This window comes from Podarcis vaucheri (genome assembly GCF_965113315.1).
Source record: "Podarcis vaucheri genome assembly, chromosome: 7".
NCBI lineage: Eukaryota > Metazoa > Chordata > Lepidosauria > Squamata > Lacertidae > Podarcis > Podarcis vaucheri.
Genome location: NC_138765.1, coordinates 53,326,871 through 53,343,650, shown reverse-complemented (window position 1 = coordinate 53,343,650; position 16,780 = coordinate 53,326,871). Strand labels below are relative to the sequence as shown.

The 16,780-nt window shown below is 47.0% G+C and overlaps 1 protein-coding gene and 1 long non-coding RNA gene across 7 annotated transcripts in view; one reads left to right on the top strand and one right to left on the bottom strand.

The window, feature by feature from the left end:
• The first annotated feature begins 93 nt into the window (after positions 1-93).
• RNF166 (ring finger protein 166) lies at positions 94-9,972 on the top strand. Of its 6 annotated transcripts, none has more exons than XM_082229226.1 (7): positions 99-343; positions 3,140-3,212; positions 4,233-4,389; positions 4,978-5,090; positions 5,694-5,808; positions 7,657-7,764; positions 8,445-9,972. In XM_082229226.1, the coding sequence occupies exons 3-7, from the start codon at positions 4,297-4,299 to the stop codon at positions 8,508-8,510; spliced, it is 495 nt and encodes a 164-aa protein (XP_082085352.1). In that variant the 5' UTR covers positions 99-343; positions 3,140-3,212; positions 4,233-4,296; the 3' UTR covers positions 8,511-9,972. The 6 variants fall into 6 exon arrangements, with proteins under 6 accessions (XP_082085347.1, XP_082085352.1, XP_082085350.1 ...); XM_082229224.1 differs by lacking the exon at positions 99-343 and adding an exon at positions 444-597; XM_082229221.1 differs by lacking the exon at positions 3,140-3,212 and having other exon boundaries at positions 94-343.
• Positions 7,771-16,780, bottom strand: part of LOC309535817 — a 27,290-nt gene continuing 18,280 nt past the window's right edge. Inside the window, exon 3 of the long non-coding RNA XR_014221406.1 lies at positions 7,771-7,937. This is a non-coding gene — a long non-coding RNA (uncharacterized lncRNA). The remainder of the gene's footprint in view (positions 7,938-16,780) is intronic.

The window sequence follows — 16,780 nt, the reverse complement described above, 5'->3', positions numbered from 1 at the left end:
CGTGGGTCGAGAGGCTCTCTCTCGCGAGGAGCGCTACGAAACGGTGGTTTGCCTCTGACATCATCAGAGCGCGCCGCCCTACCACCTTGCTTCCGCTTCCGCCTCCCTGGGCCGGGGTCGCCTCCGCCTCCTCGTCCTCCATGGCTGCCGCGATGTTCCGGAGCCTGCTGGTGTCCGCGGGCGGGTCCCGCGAGGCGACTCCTTCTTCTGCCGCCGCCCCCTCGCCCGCCCCGCCGCCGCCCCACCCGCCTGAGGCCGGCGCCGCGCTGGAGGCCCAGTTCAGCTGCCCCATTTGCCTGGAGGTCTATCAGCGCCCCGTGCGCATCGCCCCCTGCAGGCACACGTGAGAGCCCAGGGGCCCAGGGGGGTGGGGGGCACGCGCAGTCATGTCCGAGGGCGGACCGCTTGTAAACATGATGCCCGTCTTTCAGCAAGTGCAACGGGGGTAGTGGGTGGCGTTAGAGGAGGAGATGGTGAGTCTGGTGGGGGAGCATTGGAGGTGTCTGCCTGATTTGGGGGAAAGCAGGAGAAGATTTGAGGGGGCGACCGAGGGAGGAACTACAGGCCTGAGGATGCTAAGGCATAGAGTGGAGTAGGGTAAGTGGGGTCTAGGTTGGGAGAAAGTATGTTAGGGGGATGAGGAGGTGAATTTGTGGTGCAACACTGACATGGCAGTGTTGACCAAGAATGAGACCTTGGGGCTGAAGCAGATACCTTGTAACAGATGTGGACCCTGTTGTGGGGAAGGTGAATTTCATACTAAGGATCGCTAGGAAGAAGATCATAAACCAAACTGCTAGTATCATAGTGCAAATTTGTGGCTGTTCTAGAAAGCAAGGGGGGTGCACTTGTGGAGATGCTCTCTTAAAAAGAGAGCAGGGCATCTGAATCAATGGTTCCCATGAATACTGGACCCACATCACCCTTTTCCTACAGTATTGTTACTAGCTCTGTGTGAAGGGAAAGATAATGCTTATTACAGAAAGTTCAGTAGAGGATAACTATGGAATAGCCTTATGAAATTTCACCGAGTTGTCTATATCTGTGAGTGTGAAAGTGGGGTAATATAATCCTTTGAATAGCATGAGCCTGCAGGAGTCTATTGTGAGTCCTAACTCTGCTCCTGTGAACACAGATCTTCAGGAGCTTTTTGATACCAAAGCCTTTACCAGACATTGCCATATGCATGGCAACCTCAAACTTTGAACACCCAAACCCTTGTTACATTGTGTAATGATATAGTGAAATTTAGCACTCCTGAAACTTGTCTGCTGAAACTGTTGAATATTTTCAGACCAGTTCTTGCAATGATTTTTTTCAGAGTTGTAATGCTTGCAGTCTAAATCTTCTAAAAGGTTTCATGGGGAGGCAAAAACCTGCTCTGGAGCACCATCTCCTGAGGAGATAGATTCTGGAAGAGAGCTGTATCTTCAGTAGTAGTAAGAAGTCAAAAGATGCTGTGGCATTATAAAAACTAACAGATGAGGTGGCTGAGAAGCATAGCTCCACGGTGGACCATCTGCTTTCCATGCAGAAGGCCCGCAGTTCAATCCCTGACTCCTCAAGTTGAAAAGGATCTTGGACAGAATGTGTGGGGAAGACCTTGAAGGGCTATTGCCTGCCTTCCCCAACCTAGTGTCCTCCAGATGTTATGGACTATGATTCCCATCAGCCCTAGCCAGCATGGTGAATGGTAAGGGGAGATGGGAGTTGTAGTGCAAAACATATGGCTTGCACTAGATTGGTGAAGGCTTCTCTAGGTGTTTTGGACTATGACTTCCATCAGTCCAAGGCAGCATTGTTGTATGATGCTGGGACTGATGCAGATTGTAGTCTGAACACCTGAATCAGGAGAATCCCTGCAGTCCCTGGACTGGTGCCTGGTGAGATGCAGTGGTGAGATGGATGAGGAATAACTTAGACTGAATTCTGACAAGACAGAGGCGTGGTTTCTGTGTCTGAGAAATTGGTCAACTGCTAACCCTGGATAGGCTTGCATTTTCCCTGAAGGAGCAAGTTTGTAGTCTAGGGCATGATGCTTCTGGAGCCAGCTTGTCACTGGAAGTCCAGGTAGCCTCAGTGGCTAGAAGTGCCTTTTACTAGCTGTGATTGTTATGACAGCTGCACTTGCTCCTGGATGAAAGCTTGGCCATGGTAGTTCGTGTGTTAGTTACTTCAAGACTGGATTACTGTAATTCGCTCTGTGTGTGGCTTCCCTTGCACTTGATCTGGAAGCTGTAGCTAGCACAGAATGATGCAGCACAATTACAATTACAGGAGTGAGATTCTATCAACCTGTTACACCTCAGCTCATTAGTTCAAGGTCTTTCTTATTAGCATATAAAGCCCTTAACAACTTGAGACCAGTTTACTTATGAGATCACATTTCCCCGTATATGCCCACTTGACTGCTTCCATCTGCAGTACTGACTCTATTACAATTGCAACATAACACTCTGTTTTTAAAAGATCTATATTTTAGCGTGGCAGCAGCTACACTTTGGGAGCCCCTGCCTGTTGACATCATGCAAATGCCTTCACTGTACCCTTTTCGGCATCCACATGTGTTTTTAGCTTATCATTTATTTTAAATAACTTTTAAATGTTTTAAATAGTTGTTTTTAACAGGTTTTTTCCTGATAATTCTACTATTTCATTCTTTTTGTAAGCCAGTTCAAGGTCTTATTACAATCAAGCAATATATAAATCTATTAAAATTTATTTGCTAGATATTCTTCAGCTGTATCTCTCTTAGAGGATGCTACCACTAGAAAGGCATTGTCCCTCATCACCACCAATTACACTTTGGTTGGCAGGGGACACTGATTATCTTAATAACCAGACATGCTCATAGGAGCAGGTGGTTCTTTGTTCCCAAGTCCCAAGTTATTGAGGGTTTTATGGTTGTAAAGAAAGCATTTTGAATTGTTCTCAGAAATAGATAGGTAGCCAGTTCTGTTAACAGTCCCCAATCCTTTCCCTCCTCAATTCTAATCTTTGCTCACTAATATGTACTGGAAGCACTTCAGGTAGTGACTGTGCTGTTCCTGTATTATATAAAATCACCTTGCCCTCCTGTGGCACAACACAAAGTTCACTTGTGGTAATAGGGTTAACCACCCTTTTCTCCTGCACTCAGTGGTGGGAAAGGCCTCTGCCTTTTCGTTTGGTATTGCCTATTGTGAAGACTTCTGGAACAGAGATGCTGATGGGTAAGTGCAGAGCTGCAGCAGAGGTTTTCCCTCTAAAAGTTAGTCAAGGTAACCAAGAGGAAAGGAGTGGCTTTGAGAAAACTCACTTGGCATATGTCTAGCGGAGCGAGAGTGAGGGCAGAAGCAGAAAACTTACTTGCAGCTAGCTGCTAGCATAAAGCTGATGAAATTTGCTGAAAGACCAGAGCATTTGCAAGTGGGCTGGCAGGTTGTCCTTTCTGCCTCTTGGATTCCCTTGCATAGCCTCAAGCTCCCTTTTCCAGTACAGTGGTTATTTTGCAGTTTCTTCCACCAACTGTATGAGAGGTTCTGATCCTGCAGGCATAAAAGAACTTTAAAGTTGTCATGATCCCTGATCTCTGGCCTGTTTCTAAAAGCCATTCTCTGGCCCGAGGCTCTTTGAGTTACTGCTCAGATTCCTGTAGCCTCTTATTCCAAGTTCAGAGGCAGACATTTCCTGATGGATGCACAAGAGTGCTCTTCATGCACAAGAGTGCTCTTTGACTTCATAGCACGTAGCGCTCAATAGTTATAAAGGGCAAGAGACAATGAGCAGCTCATCAAAATTAGATGCATAAATGACTGCAATAGATTTTTGTACCTCTGAGCAAGTGGTGTGTGGCATTCCAGAGTATGTACTGGTGCTCTGTAGTATTCAGCATACACTAGAATGTTTTGCTTGTGATACAGAAAGCTTCTTGCGTGCTTTAAGACTAGGCCATCTTCTACCCTATGCCCCATAGGTGCTGGAAATAGTCTGAGAACACCCTGCTAATAATTCTGTGTGGGGGCACTTCATAATCTAGGACATACAGAAAGCTAAACTCTCATTGGCAACTTCATGTTTTCAGGAATGTTTTTATGTTTTTTGGCTGGAGAACTGTCAGCATCTTATCCTGGGAGAGGAATCTGGCCAGCCTTTATTGTTGAATTTGCTGGTGATAAGAGTTTGTATGCCTATACTACTCTTAGTGCTCTCAAGGCTTGCTGAGCAAAATCAAGTCTCTGTTTCTTTTCCAGATTCTGTGGGGAATGCCTGCAGCCATGCCTCCAAGTACCGTCTCCTCTCTGCCCACTCTGCCGCATGCCCTTTGACCCCAAAAAGGTGGAGAAGGCCTCCAGTGTAGAGAAGCAGCTCTCCTCCTTCAAGGCTCCCTGCCGGGGCTGTAGCAAAAAGGTAATTTCATGAGCCACGTGTGCAAGGGCAGATGCCATGTTTAGAACCACAAGGAACTGGCTGGTTAATTCCTCCCGCCCCCCTCCCAGATCACTTGAAAATTGCTGAGAGTCTTTCTGCCTGTTGTAGCAATTGTAATGCACTGTGCTAGATGCTGCATGATTTTTAATTGTTTTTATTGCTTCTTTTATTATTTACATTGTATTATAGTTTGAATTCCATTGTATTCAAATTATAAGAAAGAAAGCAATAAAAATACAGTTAAAAATCAACATGAAACTTTAGTAAGGACAAGTCATGGACTGGCTGAATGAAGTTTACAAGCCTCAGCTGGAGGGCATGTGGCTTGAGGTTTGGCGGCTGGAAGAACAGTTTGAGGTTCAGTTCAAAGTTCCTTTGCAACCTTAAAGCGGCCACCTTGCCCCTTTTCAAGTAGCATAGAAGACAGTTTGAGTACAGAGTGATACAGTTTGCTTAATTAATTAGTGTGTGACAATTACCCGGAAACCAAGCTTTTATGTTAAGAGGATACAGCACATTCTTAGGAAGAAAAATAGAGTCCTTTTGTCTCCATTCTTCATTTTACAGGTGACCCTCGCAAAGATGAGATCCCATGTCACATCCTGTACTAAGGTTCAGGAGCAGATGGCCAACTGTCCAAAGTTTGTTCCTGTTGTCCCGACATCCCAACCCATTCCCAGGTATCTAATCTTCACCCGTTGGACAAGGTGCTGCATTCTGTTGGAGTGTTGGGCTGATGAGGCTTGCATGGAGAGAAAGTGGATAGATGGAGGAATCTTCTTAGACTGCCTTTCTGACCTAACCTGTGCTGACCTCTTAAAGTGCTAGACTGACATTCTTAGGGTTGTTGACCTCATTTCCTCACTCACCTCCTCTTCCTTGATATCTGCCACTTCTGGAGAAGAGAGGAGGAGAGACCTTTTGTCACTTTCTCCTGCAGATATCAAAGAGCAAGCAGGGCTCCTTTGCATCTCCAGCTTAATTAGGTGGAACTAGGAACTCTTTACCATCCAGTTTGTAATTCCTGTAAGAAACACAGCTTTCTTATTTGCACACCTAATATCTCGGTGATTGCTTTGCCACTAAAAAAAATCATCAGCAAGTATACCATATACAGCCAGCTTTTGAGCTGTAACCTCTGCAAGGTTAACCAATAGTTTTGAAGCTGCCACGAGTGAGCCATGCTGTCCGTGGGGGTTTTCTTTTGAAAGGGAGCATTGGCAAGCACCCCACAGGTGCTGTTCTCCTGGGTGACCTTTCCAAATTTCTGCTGTCTTTTCCAGCAATATCCCAAACCGGTCCACATTTGTGTGTCCCTATTGTGGAGCGCGGAACCTGGACCAGCAAGAGCTGGTGAAACACTGCATGGAAAACCACCGCAACGACCCCAACAAAGTGGTGAGTGGCCATGGATCTAAATGGAAAAGAGGCTGGGAATTGTGCCCTCCCATATACAGGTTTGGGTTTTTGAGAGGGGGGGGGCAGAAGCAGGATGAAAGGCCAGTGTAGTGGTTTGCCCGTCCTGCCTATAGCACAACTTGAGTTACCCGCTGCTTTAGGTTGTGAACTGCAGGCTGTTAAATGCTGCTCTTCAGCTCCTCTGCTGATGTAGAGCTAGAGGGGCATAACTGTCCAGTGAACTGTGAGGTTTGTGCGCATCTGATTTGTTTCCCGGTGCGGAGTTGGTAGGTGCATGTGCATCCGCTCCCAGGCATGGAGTGCTGTGCCGGTTTCTAGCTCATTTAATCTCTATTCAGCTTCTCAAATGGACAGAGGCAGTGCGGTGATGCCTTTTCTGCAGCCAGATAAAAGAGAGGAGATAAGTGCCCTGGAGAGGGTCATGTTGAGAGTTTAGGGTAGCAGTTCTGTTTTGAGGTCCACCTTCCATCAGTCCAAAACTTAAATTTGGAGATCTGGTCAATTTGGTACCAATAGGTGTTTCCAAAGCAACCCAGGATGGGGTGCAGGAAAGAAGCTTGTTGCTGTTTTTTAGTTGATGTTGGTATTGATTATTTTAATTTTTTCATGGTGGAGAGGGCTATCAATGGCTACTGGCCTTGATGGCTGTGCTCTCCCTCCATAATCAGAGGCAGCAATACTTCATAATATCAGTTGCTGGAAACCACGGGAAGGGAAAGGGCTCTCTTGTGCTCATGTTTTGCTTGCCGGTTTGGCATCTGGTTGCCACTGTAACAACAGGAGGCTGGACTCGATTGACCACTAGCCCAATCTAGCAGGCTGTTCTTACATTATGTACTTAATGCATTTGATTTGCGTATGCATATTCATTTGCCAGCTGCTTTTGATGTTTGGGGTTCCAGAGAAAAGCAGGGTGTAAATATTTTTAAAAGAAATAGTCTGAGCTCCTCAGGAGTCATGTATGGCAAATGCCAGCACAGGAAAGGTCATAGCTCAGTGGTAGGGCATCTGTTTTGCATGCAGAAGGTTGTTTGTTCATTCACCAGGTAGAACTAGGAATGTCCCCTGTTTGAAATCCTAAGAACTTTTGCCAGTTAGTACTGAGGTAGTTCTACCAATGGCTTGACTTTCTAAGACGGCTTCCTAAAATTGGTAAAGGAACCCCAGGTGTGTGCTGTGGAAACTGGAGACTTTACATCAGAACTTTTGTCGCCCTCCTAAGAAAACATGGAAGCCTTTTCTGTGTGCAGTTAGGGTGTTTGCTGGATAGCAAGGCATGCATTTGTCATATTTTCTGGGCAGAAGTCTACAGGCAGTGCAGCAAGCCTTGGATAATAGCTGAAACAGGGGAGGGAAGAGATAGAAATCAGGACCGCCTCACTGCTACAGATGAGAGACTAGCAGCTTCCGTTGATTCCTCTCAAAGTTTTCCATCCCATCTGGTCATCAGAACAACTTGTAACTAAGAACTTGTGCCTGAGTTTGCCTATTTCCTCCTCCCTCCCAATAGGTTTTCCTTTCGTATTGTGAATTTTTCGATTCTAAGTTTGAGGGCATGGACTTCTTCGCTTTTTTTAATGATTTGTAGGCTGCTTTGGGAACATTTTTTGGTAGAAGAGTAGGACCAAAAATAATTAATTAAACACATGGAATAAATTATAGTGGTATTATTTCCCTAGGCAGTTCTATGCACATATGTGTGTGGTTATACAAATCTCATTGTTGATTTAGTGTGCTACTTTGTTGCTTTAGAATGGGCTAATCTGGTTCTTTCCTTTTTAGTTGACAGTCCGCTTCTTCTCTTCCTCCTGCCCCTCTGTGTTCCAGGTTTGCCCAGTCTGTTCAGCCATGCCTTGGGGTGACCCCAGTTATAAGAGTGCCAACTTCCTACAGCATCTTCTGCACAGGCACAAGTTCTCCTATGACACATTTGTGGTGGGTACCTCCTGCCAAACTTACATGGGGTGCATTAGATGGCAGTCAGGAGCCCTGGTGCTCAACATTGCTTTCTGTGGGTTGGCAATTAGGACTCCCTTGTTGCTTGCTTTGATGGTTTGCAGTTTTTGTTATTATTCTTTAATATGTTCTTCCTCGGGGATTCTTTGGGCCTGGAAAGAGGGATAAAAAATATAATCTTTGATGATAATCATGGACCAAACTGATATGGGGGGGGATGGGGATGCTGTTGTATCAGAAATTCCACCTTCCTCCCATTTGAGAGCTCAAGTAGGTGTTCTTTCTACTCCACTCTTCTTTTAGACAACTTGGACATAATTGTTGAGATTTTAATCTTGTCCCAAGCCTTTTATTTTTTTTTAAGTCAGTGTAGTGTTTAGATTGCCACATTGGGAAACCTGGATTTGAATCCCTGCGCATTCATGAAGCTCAGTGGGTGATCTTGGGCCAGTCTTTACCTTTCAGCCTGGCTTACCGCACAAGGTTGCTGAGAGGGTGGAAGGGAAGGGTGAGGAATCAAGGACACTGCTCTGAGCGATGTGGGGGAGGAGAGAGAAAAAAGGAAGTCTTTTGGTAAAGCAATATAGGGGACGGGGCTTGGAGCAGGGAGGGAAATGCTTCCATTTGGTTCCCTGCAATGGTTCTGTCCTCATTTCCAGGACTACAGCATCGATGAAGAAGCAGCACTGCAAGCGGCGCTGGCACTCTCCCTCTCCGAGAACTGAGGGCAACTGCCATGTGGTGGATCGGGACTGTTCGGGGCTCTTGCTGACCTTTCCCCACACAGTGGGGAGGCACAACCCCTCACCTTTCCCTCGGCCTCCATCTAACAAGTAGGCAGCCCATTCCCTCGGCTCCTGTCCTGCCTTCTTCTGCCAGGTGGAACCTTCCTTCATTTTTCGGAGCTCAGAGGTGAGGGGATTCGATGTAGGCACCTGAACGGGAAAATGCAGCGGGGGACCCCGGCCTCGCCCACTTCGAACTGTCGTTTGGGCCCACTTTGTACTTCCGGTTGGACATTCCATATGTAACTTCAGCGCAGAGGGTATATTTTATTAAGATGCTTTTACTAAGATTTTAGCACTGTTGGCCCTCATCCTGTTTGCGGTTTATATAGCAACAACGCATTTTGTGGGGAACTCTGTAGTTTAAACCTTTTTTTAAAAAAAAGAAATATCGCCTGTGGTTTTTGTTAAGTCATTTGGGGTTTTTTTTAATTATTATTTAAAAGAAGAAGAACAAGCATGGGACACAGGCACTTTGTAGGACTATTTATTACGCCCTTGGGGAGCAAATTGCTTACCACTCAGCCATTGCAACAGAGGCAGCAAATGCTGGGAGTGCATGGAAATGCCAAAGAAAGGCATTTCAAAAGGACCCAGAATCTCCAAGTCAGGTTAGGAAGCCATTCCTAGCCACATGCATCTTTCTCTCCCTTTCCCTTCTGCACCCCCTCCCCCCCAAAAAACTCTTCCTCATTTTGTACCGGCTTTTTGTGATAACTCTACATGCAGCCTTTCCCAGCATTCCAGGTGATTTGGACCACAGTCCCCATCAGCACCAGCTGGGAGTTGTAGTCCAAAACTCCTGGGAGCCACCATGCTGCCTGAGGCTGCCATGCAGGTTATCTGTGGGGGATTTTTTTCTACATCTATCGGTGTGACAATACTCTTTTCACATTTTATAGAGAGAAAAACAAAACAGTTAACTGTTGATACTGCAATATCTGTGTTTGACTAGGAACAATAGTATTTTTATGGAGCATTATTTTTTAAAGTATATTTTTTAAAGAAAAAAGAGGTATGTATTCAAGAATTTCAGGGTGGGGGTGGGGGGCATGCCAGAACCTGGAGTGGAGAAGGGGCTTCCTTTCATTAACACTGGAGCAATCGGACTATTGTCGTCGTCTTGTTTTTCAATATTTCTCTTTTCTTCCCCCCCACCCCCCACAAAAAAAGGAAAAAGATCTTTGTTGAAATGACCTTTCTGGGTTTCCTTTTCTCCAAGTAACAATCCTTTCTTTTTAGAAGCTAGAGGGGGAGAGAGCAACTTGTGCGGCCATTTCAGGTTGTCATAAGCTGTTACACGCCACAAGGTACTACAAGGTTTTATCATCCAGGTATCATGGTAATGGATCAGCAGGTCCAAAGTAGACTTGAAAGAAATAAAAGCTGTGAATAAGCTACAGTATATGGTGTCTGTTTGTGTCTCTAGTACGAAGAATCTGCTCAAAACGGGCACCTCATAGCACATCCTGGGGGTGGGGTTACACGCCCTCTAGATTATTTTACAGTTGGGAAGTTTCACGGTACAGTGTTTAAAATGGACAACTTCCACCGGAGTCCGCAGAGCCCTGCCAGCCACCCTGATAATGCATTTCCGCCCCCCAGGGAACAGTTTTTCAGATGAGGATTCAAAACTGAAGCCCTCCCTACATTCTCAAGGCTTGCAGTCAACCTTCTGTCACCTCATTCTATATATCTGGCCTAATTTACTTCCTAGCATAGATTTTGAGGTTCGGAGGGATGGGGACATTGTGCTGTAGACAACAGAGTCTCCACTAGGAGGAGCAGCAGCCTCAGTGCTACGCTTCCCAGCCTGCAGATCTTCCTTGCTTGAGCTGCCTTTGGCTGAAATCAGGCATGGCTCTCTTGGAGCCTCTTCCAAATGGTTTTGGAATGCAAGCAGACTTAACCCCTGTACTGCCGCACAGATTTCCTGGCCTTTGAATAGGAAGGGGCCCATGCCCAGGTTTGAATCTCCCCAAGTGAGTTGGCTGTTTGAGGTCACTCTTATCCCAGGCACAGGGCTCAGCAAAGAATCTGTGGGAAAGGACAATATGATCTGCATGAGAAAGAAGCTCCTGTGTGGGCCATACAAATTGTCCATCAGGGTATTGGAGCCCTTCCTGTTTGCCTTTTCCAACCTGGTGCCCTCCAGATGTTTAGTACTTCAAATTCCGCCAGCACAGCCATAATATAGTGTGGCTGATGGGAGTCATCTTAAACATCTGGAAGGTGCCAGGTTGAGGAAGCCTGGCATACAATAAGGGGAGCGGTACTCATGGGCATGAGCGGTACTTCCAAGGAAGTTGAAGATTCAGGGCAGGTAAAAGAAAGTACTTCATCTAACACAAAGTTACACTTTGGAGCTCACTCCAATAGGAAGCCGCGATGGCCAGCAACCTAGATGGCTTTAAAGGAGGATTGAACAAATTAATGGAGGATCATGTTATCAGTGGCTACTAGCCATGATGGCTATGCTCTGCCTCCACCGTTGCAGGCAGTAATGCTTCTGAATACAGTGGCTGGAAACCACAGGAGGGGAGAGTGCTCTTGTGCGCAGGTCCTGTTTGCAGGTTTCCCAATTCAAGAGAAGGGAGAAAGGGAGATTTTGTTGGCAGTTTAGGGAGCCAAGTATCGCTTAGCCTGGCGAGCTGTTAGTCCCACAGCAAGGCTAGCAGGTGTTGTGCATTTTATCTGCTGCAAATGTCCCAGAGTACTGGAATGCCAAAACAGTCTGACTTCCTGAGCCTGAGCCAATTGAGATAAGCCTGGCTCAGATCAGGAGTCCTTGTTTCCCAAGCACACCACCTACTGACTCATTAACTCCTGCCAGTGGGACTAACAAGCCTGGGTTTCGTCACCACAGGCCCCTCTTCAGCCTCATGTTTTCAGTCTCTCCCCCTGCCTGCCTGACAGCTGAATCAATGCTCAGCATCTTTTATCAGGGGTGACGCAGGATGCAAGGAGCATCTTATCTCCTGCCTGGCTTCTGTCAACAGCACAGCCCCAACCTGTAGCTTCTTCAAGGGCCATAATCACGGCTGTCTCAACTTCAAAGGCCTTGTCTCTTTCGTCAAGTTCTTTTAATGAGGCCAGAGTGCTTAACGACTTCATTATACTTCACCCCCCCCCTTGCACTTCCTTGCCTGCCTCTTAAATGTGCACAGAGGTCATTGAAGCAATGGAAAACTCCACTCTGTGTTGAGAAATCCTGATGGAGAAGGGGGTTGGAGGGATTCAGCAAGTGAGCTGCGACACTGAATAAGTTGATAGGATGCGCCAAGAAACCTAACACTGCCAACGTGGAACACCTGTAGAGCTGTATGGACTAATGCCAATGCTGGACAGCTGGTGCCACATAGCGACTGATGCAATTTTATGCGTGCTTTAACAGTAAGACCTACTGGGGCTTCCATGTGTACAGGATTGCAGCCTAAGCAACTGAGCTACAAGCCAGCCATTCCTCACTTCAAATGTGACTTCTGCCATGAATGCTTTGTAGGTAGCCTTGGCCTCCCCCATGTTTTATGGTCTACCTTACAAGGGTGGAGTAAGGATTACAGCTAGGTAATGTGTGGGGAACCTTTGCCCCTCCACAGGTGGCTGAACAACTATCATCCCTAGTCACTGACCATGCTGCCTGTGCCTGACGGAAGCGGCTGTTCAGCAACACCTAGAGAGACAAACATCTCCCACCCCTGATCTATATGAAGTCCTTTGGAAACACACTGTAAATGCTTATTTAACATTCAACAGCCTTCCGCAGCCTGATGCCCTCTATTTGGTTTGGACAACAGCGCCCATTGGCTGTGCTGCTTGGGGCTGATAGAGGCTGGGGGGGGGGATTGGAAAGTTCAGTATATGCCATACCAAGGATGTGCCATTGAACTCCCAGTGTCACAGAAGCACAGAGGAGGGCCTGTATCTCATGGGAGGCAGCATCAGCTGCTTTGCATGCAGGGAGCCCCTAGTTCCATCCCCAGCATCTCCAGTGAAAAAGTCCGTTGGCAATCACTGTTGTCTACACTGACTGGCACCAGAGGCTCTGCTTGGACAACTTTGCATCAAGCAAACTTCTTATCGCTTTCCCCACCCCAGTAAGTATAACACAGTCCAGCAGCACCCTGACTACCTCTGGGCAGAGTTCAGCAAGGTGAAGTAGCTACTGAGGATTGGAATAGAAGGCAAAGAAATGTCTGTATGGCTATTGTCCCTATTTCTAAAGAGCCCTTTTTCAGGTCTCCATGCCGGGATGTTTAGGAAGGGACAATCATGCCATCGAAGAAGAGCACTGCCTCACTTTGCTATTTCCAAACAGATTAGGAACATCTACACACACTCAGATCTTGTTGGGCTCCAAATTCCCATGAGCTCCTGCTGCTGGCATGGCTAATAGTCAGGGAAAATGAGTGTCACAGGCTCCTCATCTCTGAGATCAAAGGATCCACTGACAGGTGATGTGGGGATGGAAGGAGCTGCTTGAGACCCCAAGGAACCACTGGAGACTAGGCAGATGTATAAATAGGACAGATCTTGTATAAAGCAACATTTTTTGTTTTGTTCCTACATTAACATGGCAGCACCTCCGAGCATGTACAGAGCACTCTCCTCATTATTGTCAACTCAGGTCAGAGAGTGTGGCCTTTGTTCTTCCCCATACGCCCTTTCTTTATCCCCCCCACCTTAGATCTGCTTCTCAGGCTTGCTGTTCGACACCCAGGAGATGACCCTTCTGAGAACAGCTTTTCTCCATCTCTTGCGTCTGAGCCAATATTTGTTCTGAGTGACTTTGGTACAAGCAGTCATTTCCTGCTGGTCACTGGGTCTGGATGGAGGAGGGAGAATGGGGAAGGCTTTGCTGTTTGGTCAGTTAAGGAGTGGTGACTGCATAAGAGAATCAACACAAGAAATGAGTCTTTGGACTCCTTAAAGGCTCACCACTTTATGGTGGCATCATAAAGCAGGGGTGGGGGAACATCTGTGGACCTCCAGATGTTGTTGGACAACAACTCCCATCTGCCCCAGCCAGCATGGCCAATGGCCAGGGATGGTGATGGGACTTGCAGTGCCATGATCAAAGAGTTTAAAATTATGCATGGCATGGAGAAAGTGGTCTCACAACAGTAGAACTCATGGTCATTCAATGAAATTAAATGCTAGAAGATTAAAGGTAAAGGGACCCCTGACCATTAGGTCCAGTCGTGACCAACTCTGGGGTTGTGGTGCTCATCTCGCTTTATTGGCCGAGGGAGCCAGCGTACAGCTTCCGGGTCATGTGGCCAGCATGACTAAGCCGCTTCTGGCAAAACAGAGCAGCACATGGAAATGCCGTTTACCTTCCCACCGGAACGGTCCCTATTTATCTACTTGCACTTCAACGTGCTTTCAAACTGCTAGGTTGGCAGGAGCAGGGACTGAGCAACGGGAGCTCACCCCGTCGTGGGGATTCGAACCGCCGACCTTCTGATCGGCAAGTCCTAGGCTCTGTGGTTTAACCCACAGTGCCACCCGCACTAGAAGATTAGGGCAGATTTAAAAAGTGCTTCTTCACACCGCACATAGTTAAACTATGGAACTCACTGCCACAGGAAGCAGTGATGGCCACCAACCTGAATGGCTTTAAAAAGAGGATTAGGCAAATTCGTGGAGTTTAAGGCTGTCAATGGCTTCTAGCCAATATGACTATGCTGTGCCACCATGGTTGGTCGGAGGCAGTAATGCTTCTCAATACCCATTGCTGGAAACCACAGGGCAAGTGCTCTTGTGTTGGGATCCTGCTTAAGGGTTTCCTGCAGACATCTTTGTACTAGATGCACAAACCATTACACACACACACACACACACACACACACACACCGATTCAGAGAAAATGAGTTGCAGACAATGGAAGCTGAAGGGCCGGGGTGGGGGGTGGAATGCTAAAGGTAGGAATATGGAACTGTCACATTTCCCTGCAGAGCACAAACAAACACAAGAAAAAACCAGACCTTTTTTAACAGTAGGTGTTGGCGATGAATCCGCCAAGCAAGAAATGGGAGAAAGATAACCCCACTCTTGATTGAGTCTGCTCTGAATTGAATTTGCCGGCAAAAACTTTAGTCATCTCACTTTGGGCTAGACATAGATGAGACCTTTTGGCAGGTGCCTGCAAGGCAGATTCTTTTGTCTTTATACCGCCTCTTCACGGAGCAAAACTCTAGAAATGTAACAGTGTCATCAAAGTGAGAAAATGCCATGACGCCTTTAAGAACCAAATGTTCGAATGTGGCACTAGCACCTTTACAGGTCGTGTAGGCTGCACGCGTTGTCTGGCAGGAAGTGGCTAGTGGGCTTTTCTGATGTGGTTGGGGACCTGGGCAAGAAGAGGTGTCATGCTTCCTCTGCCTGCCATCGCTCCGCTGCTCTGATGTCAGAGGGGTCAGCGCAGGCAGCCTGGGGCTCCGTAGCTGGGTGCTAAAAGGAACCTAGGAGGACAATGTTAAAAGGCAGCAAGTGGCCTTTGCTAAATGAGGAGGAAACTTTGCTAGAACCTGCTTAACACATTGCTAGAGTGGTATTCAAAGCTTCTTGACAGAAACTCCTGGCCGTAGGCAGATGGCACCAATTGCTCATTACGTTTGCTATATATGACAATCGCTGCCTTCACAGGAACAGAGGAAGCTGCCTCAAGTGAAGTCAAACCCACACTTAGTATTGCCTACACTGGCTGGCAGCAGCTCCCCAAATTTTCTAGGGCAGGCATAGGCGAACTCGGCCCTCCTGATGTTTTGGGACTACAACTCCCGTCATCCCTACCTAACAGGACCAGTGGTCAGGGATGGTGGGAGTTGTAGTCCCAAAACATTTGGAGGACCAAGTTTGCCTATGCCTGTGCTAGGGATTGAACCTAGGACGTTCTGCATGCAAAGCAGCTGCTCTATCACTGAGCTATGGCCCTTCCAATAGGACTGCAGAAGAAGGAAGGCTTCCTTTGTCAAAGGACTCTGAAGCAGGGTGTCTTCACCCTTGCTATTTCCCATCTGTTCTCAAGCATCCCTGTAGCAAGGGGTAGGCAACTGGGCAGTGCTTCAAAGAGAGCCGGTGTGGTGTAGTGGTTAAGAGCAGTAGTCTTGCAATCTGGGGAACCGGGTTCGCGTCTCCGCTCCTCCACATGCAGCTGCTGGGTGACCTTGGGCCAGTCACACTTCTTTGAAGTCTCTCAGCCCCATTCACCTCACAGAGTGTTTGTTGTGGGGGAGGAAGGGAAAGGAGAATGTTAGCCGCTTTGAGACTCCTTAGGGTAGTGATAAAGCGGGATATCAAATCCAAACTCTTCTTCTTCTTCTGGGGAGGGGGTGGGAAGGCAGGTGTCTTCAATGAAACCCCCATACCCTACTTCCTGACTCCCTCCAGTTTTAGCAATATCTTACTTACTTACTTTCTTATTTTGTATACCATCCTTAGTCTGAAAATCACAGGGCAGTTCACAACATAAAAATACAAAATGAGAACACAAAATACAGAATAAAACAAAAAGAAGCCAATCCAGAAGGATATTTTGGTTGATGGTATCTGAAGCCTCTGAGAGGCCAAAGAGAATTAACAGGGGCACATTTCCCCTAGCTCTCTCCTGATATGCGTCATCATACAGGGCAACCAAAGCAGCTTCTGTGCCAAAACCAGCCCTGAACCCCGACTGAAATGGATCTAGAAAATCATGTCACTCTGTAGCTTTTTCCAAGCAAGAGTTAAAGCAGACATCACAAAAAGGCAATGGAGACTGGCCCCCTCTGGCCCCTCCATAATCACAGCACTGCTTCCAGACTTAAACACCTGCACCTTTTAAAAAGGTGTTTGGAGGGGCCATAGTCCAGTAGATTAGAGCACGTGCTTTGCATGCAGAAGGTACCAGGTTCAATCCCCTGCATTCCCAGCTCTGTCTGAGCTAGTAGAGCATGAGACTCTTAATCTCAGGGTTGTGGGTTTGAGCCCCATGTTGGGTAAAAGTTTTCTGCATTGCAGGGGGTTGGACTAGATGACCCTCGTGGTCCTTCCAGCACTACAATACTATGATTCTATGAAACCCTGGAGGGCTACTGCTGCCGGTCAGTGAACATTATATTAATTCACTTATGGAACTTGCAAACTGCCCTTCATTAAAACAGATCCCAGGCTGGTTCACAAAGATCCTCTTAAGGCATCAATGCAACACAGTTAAACATTATGAAACT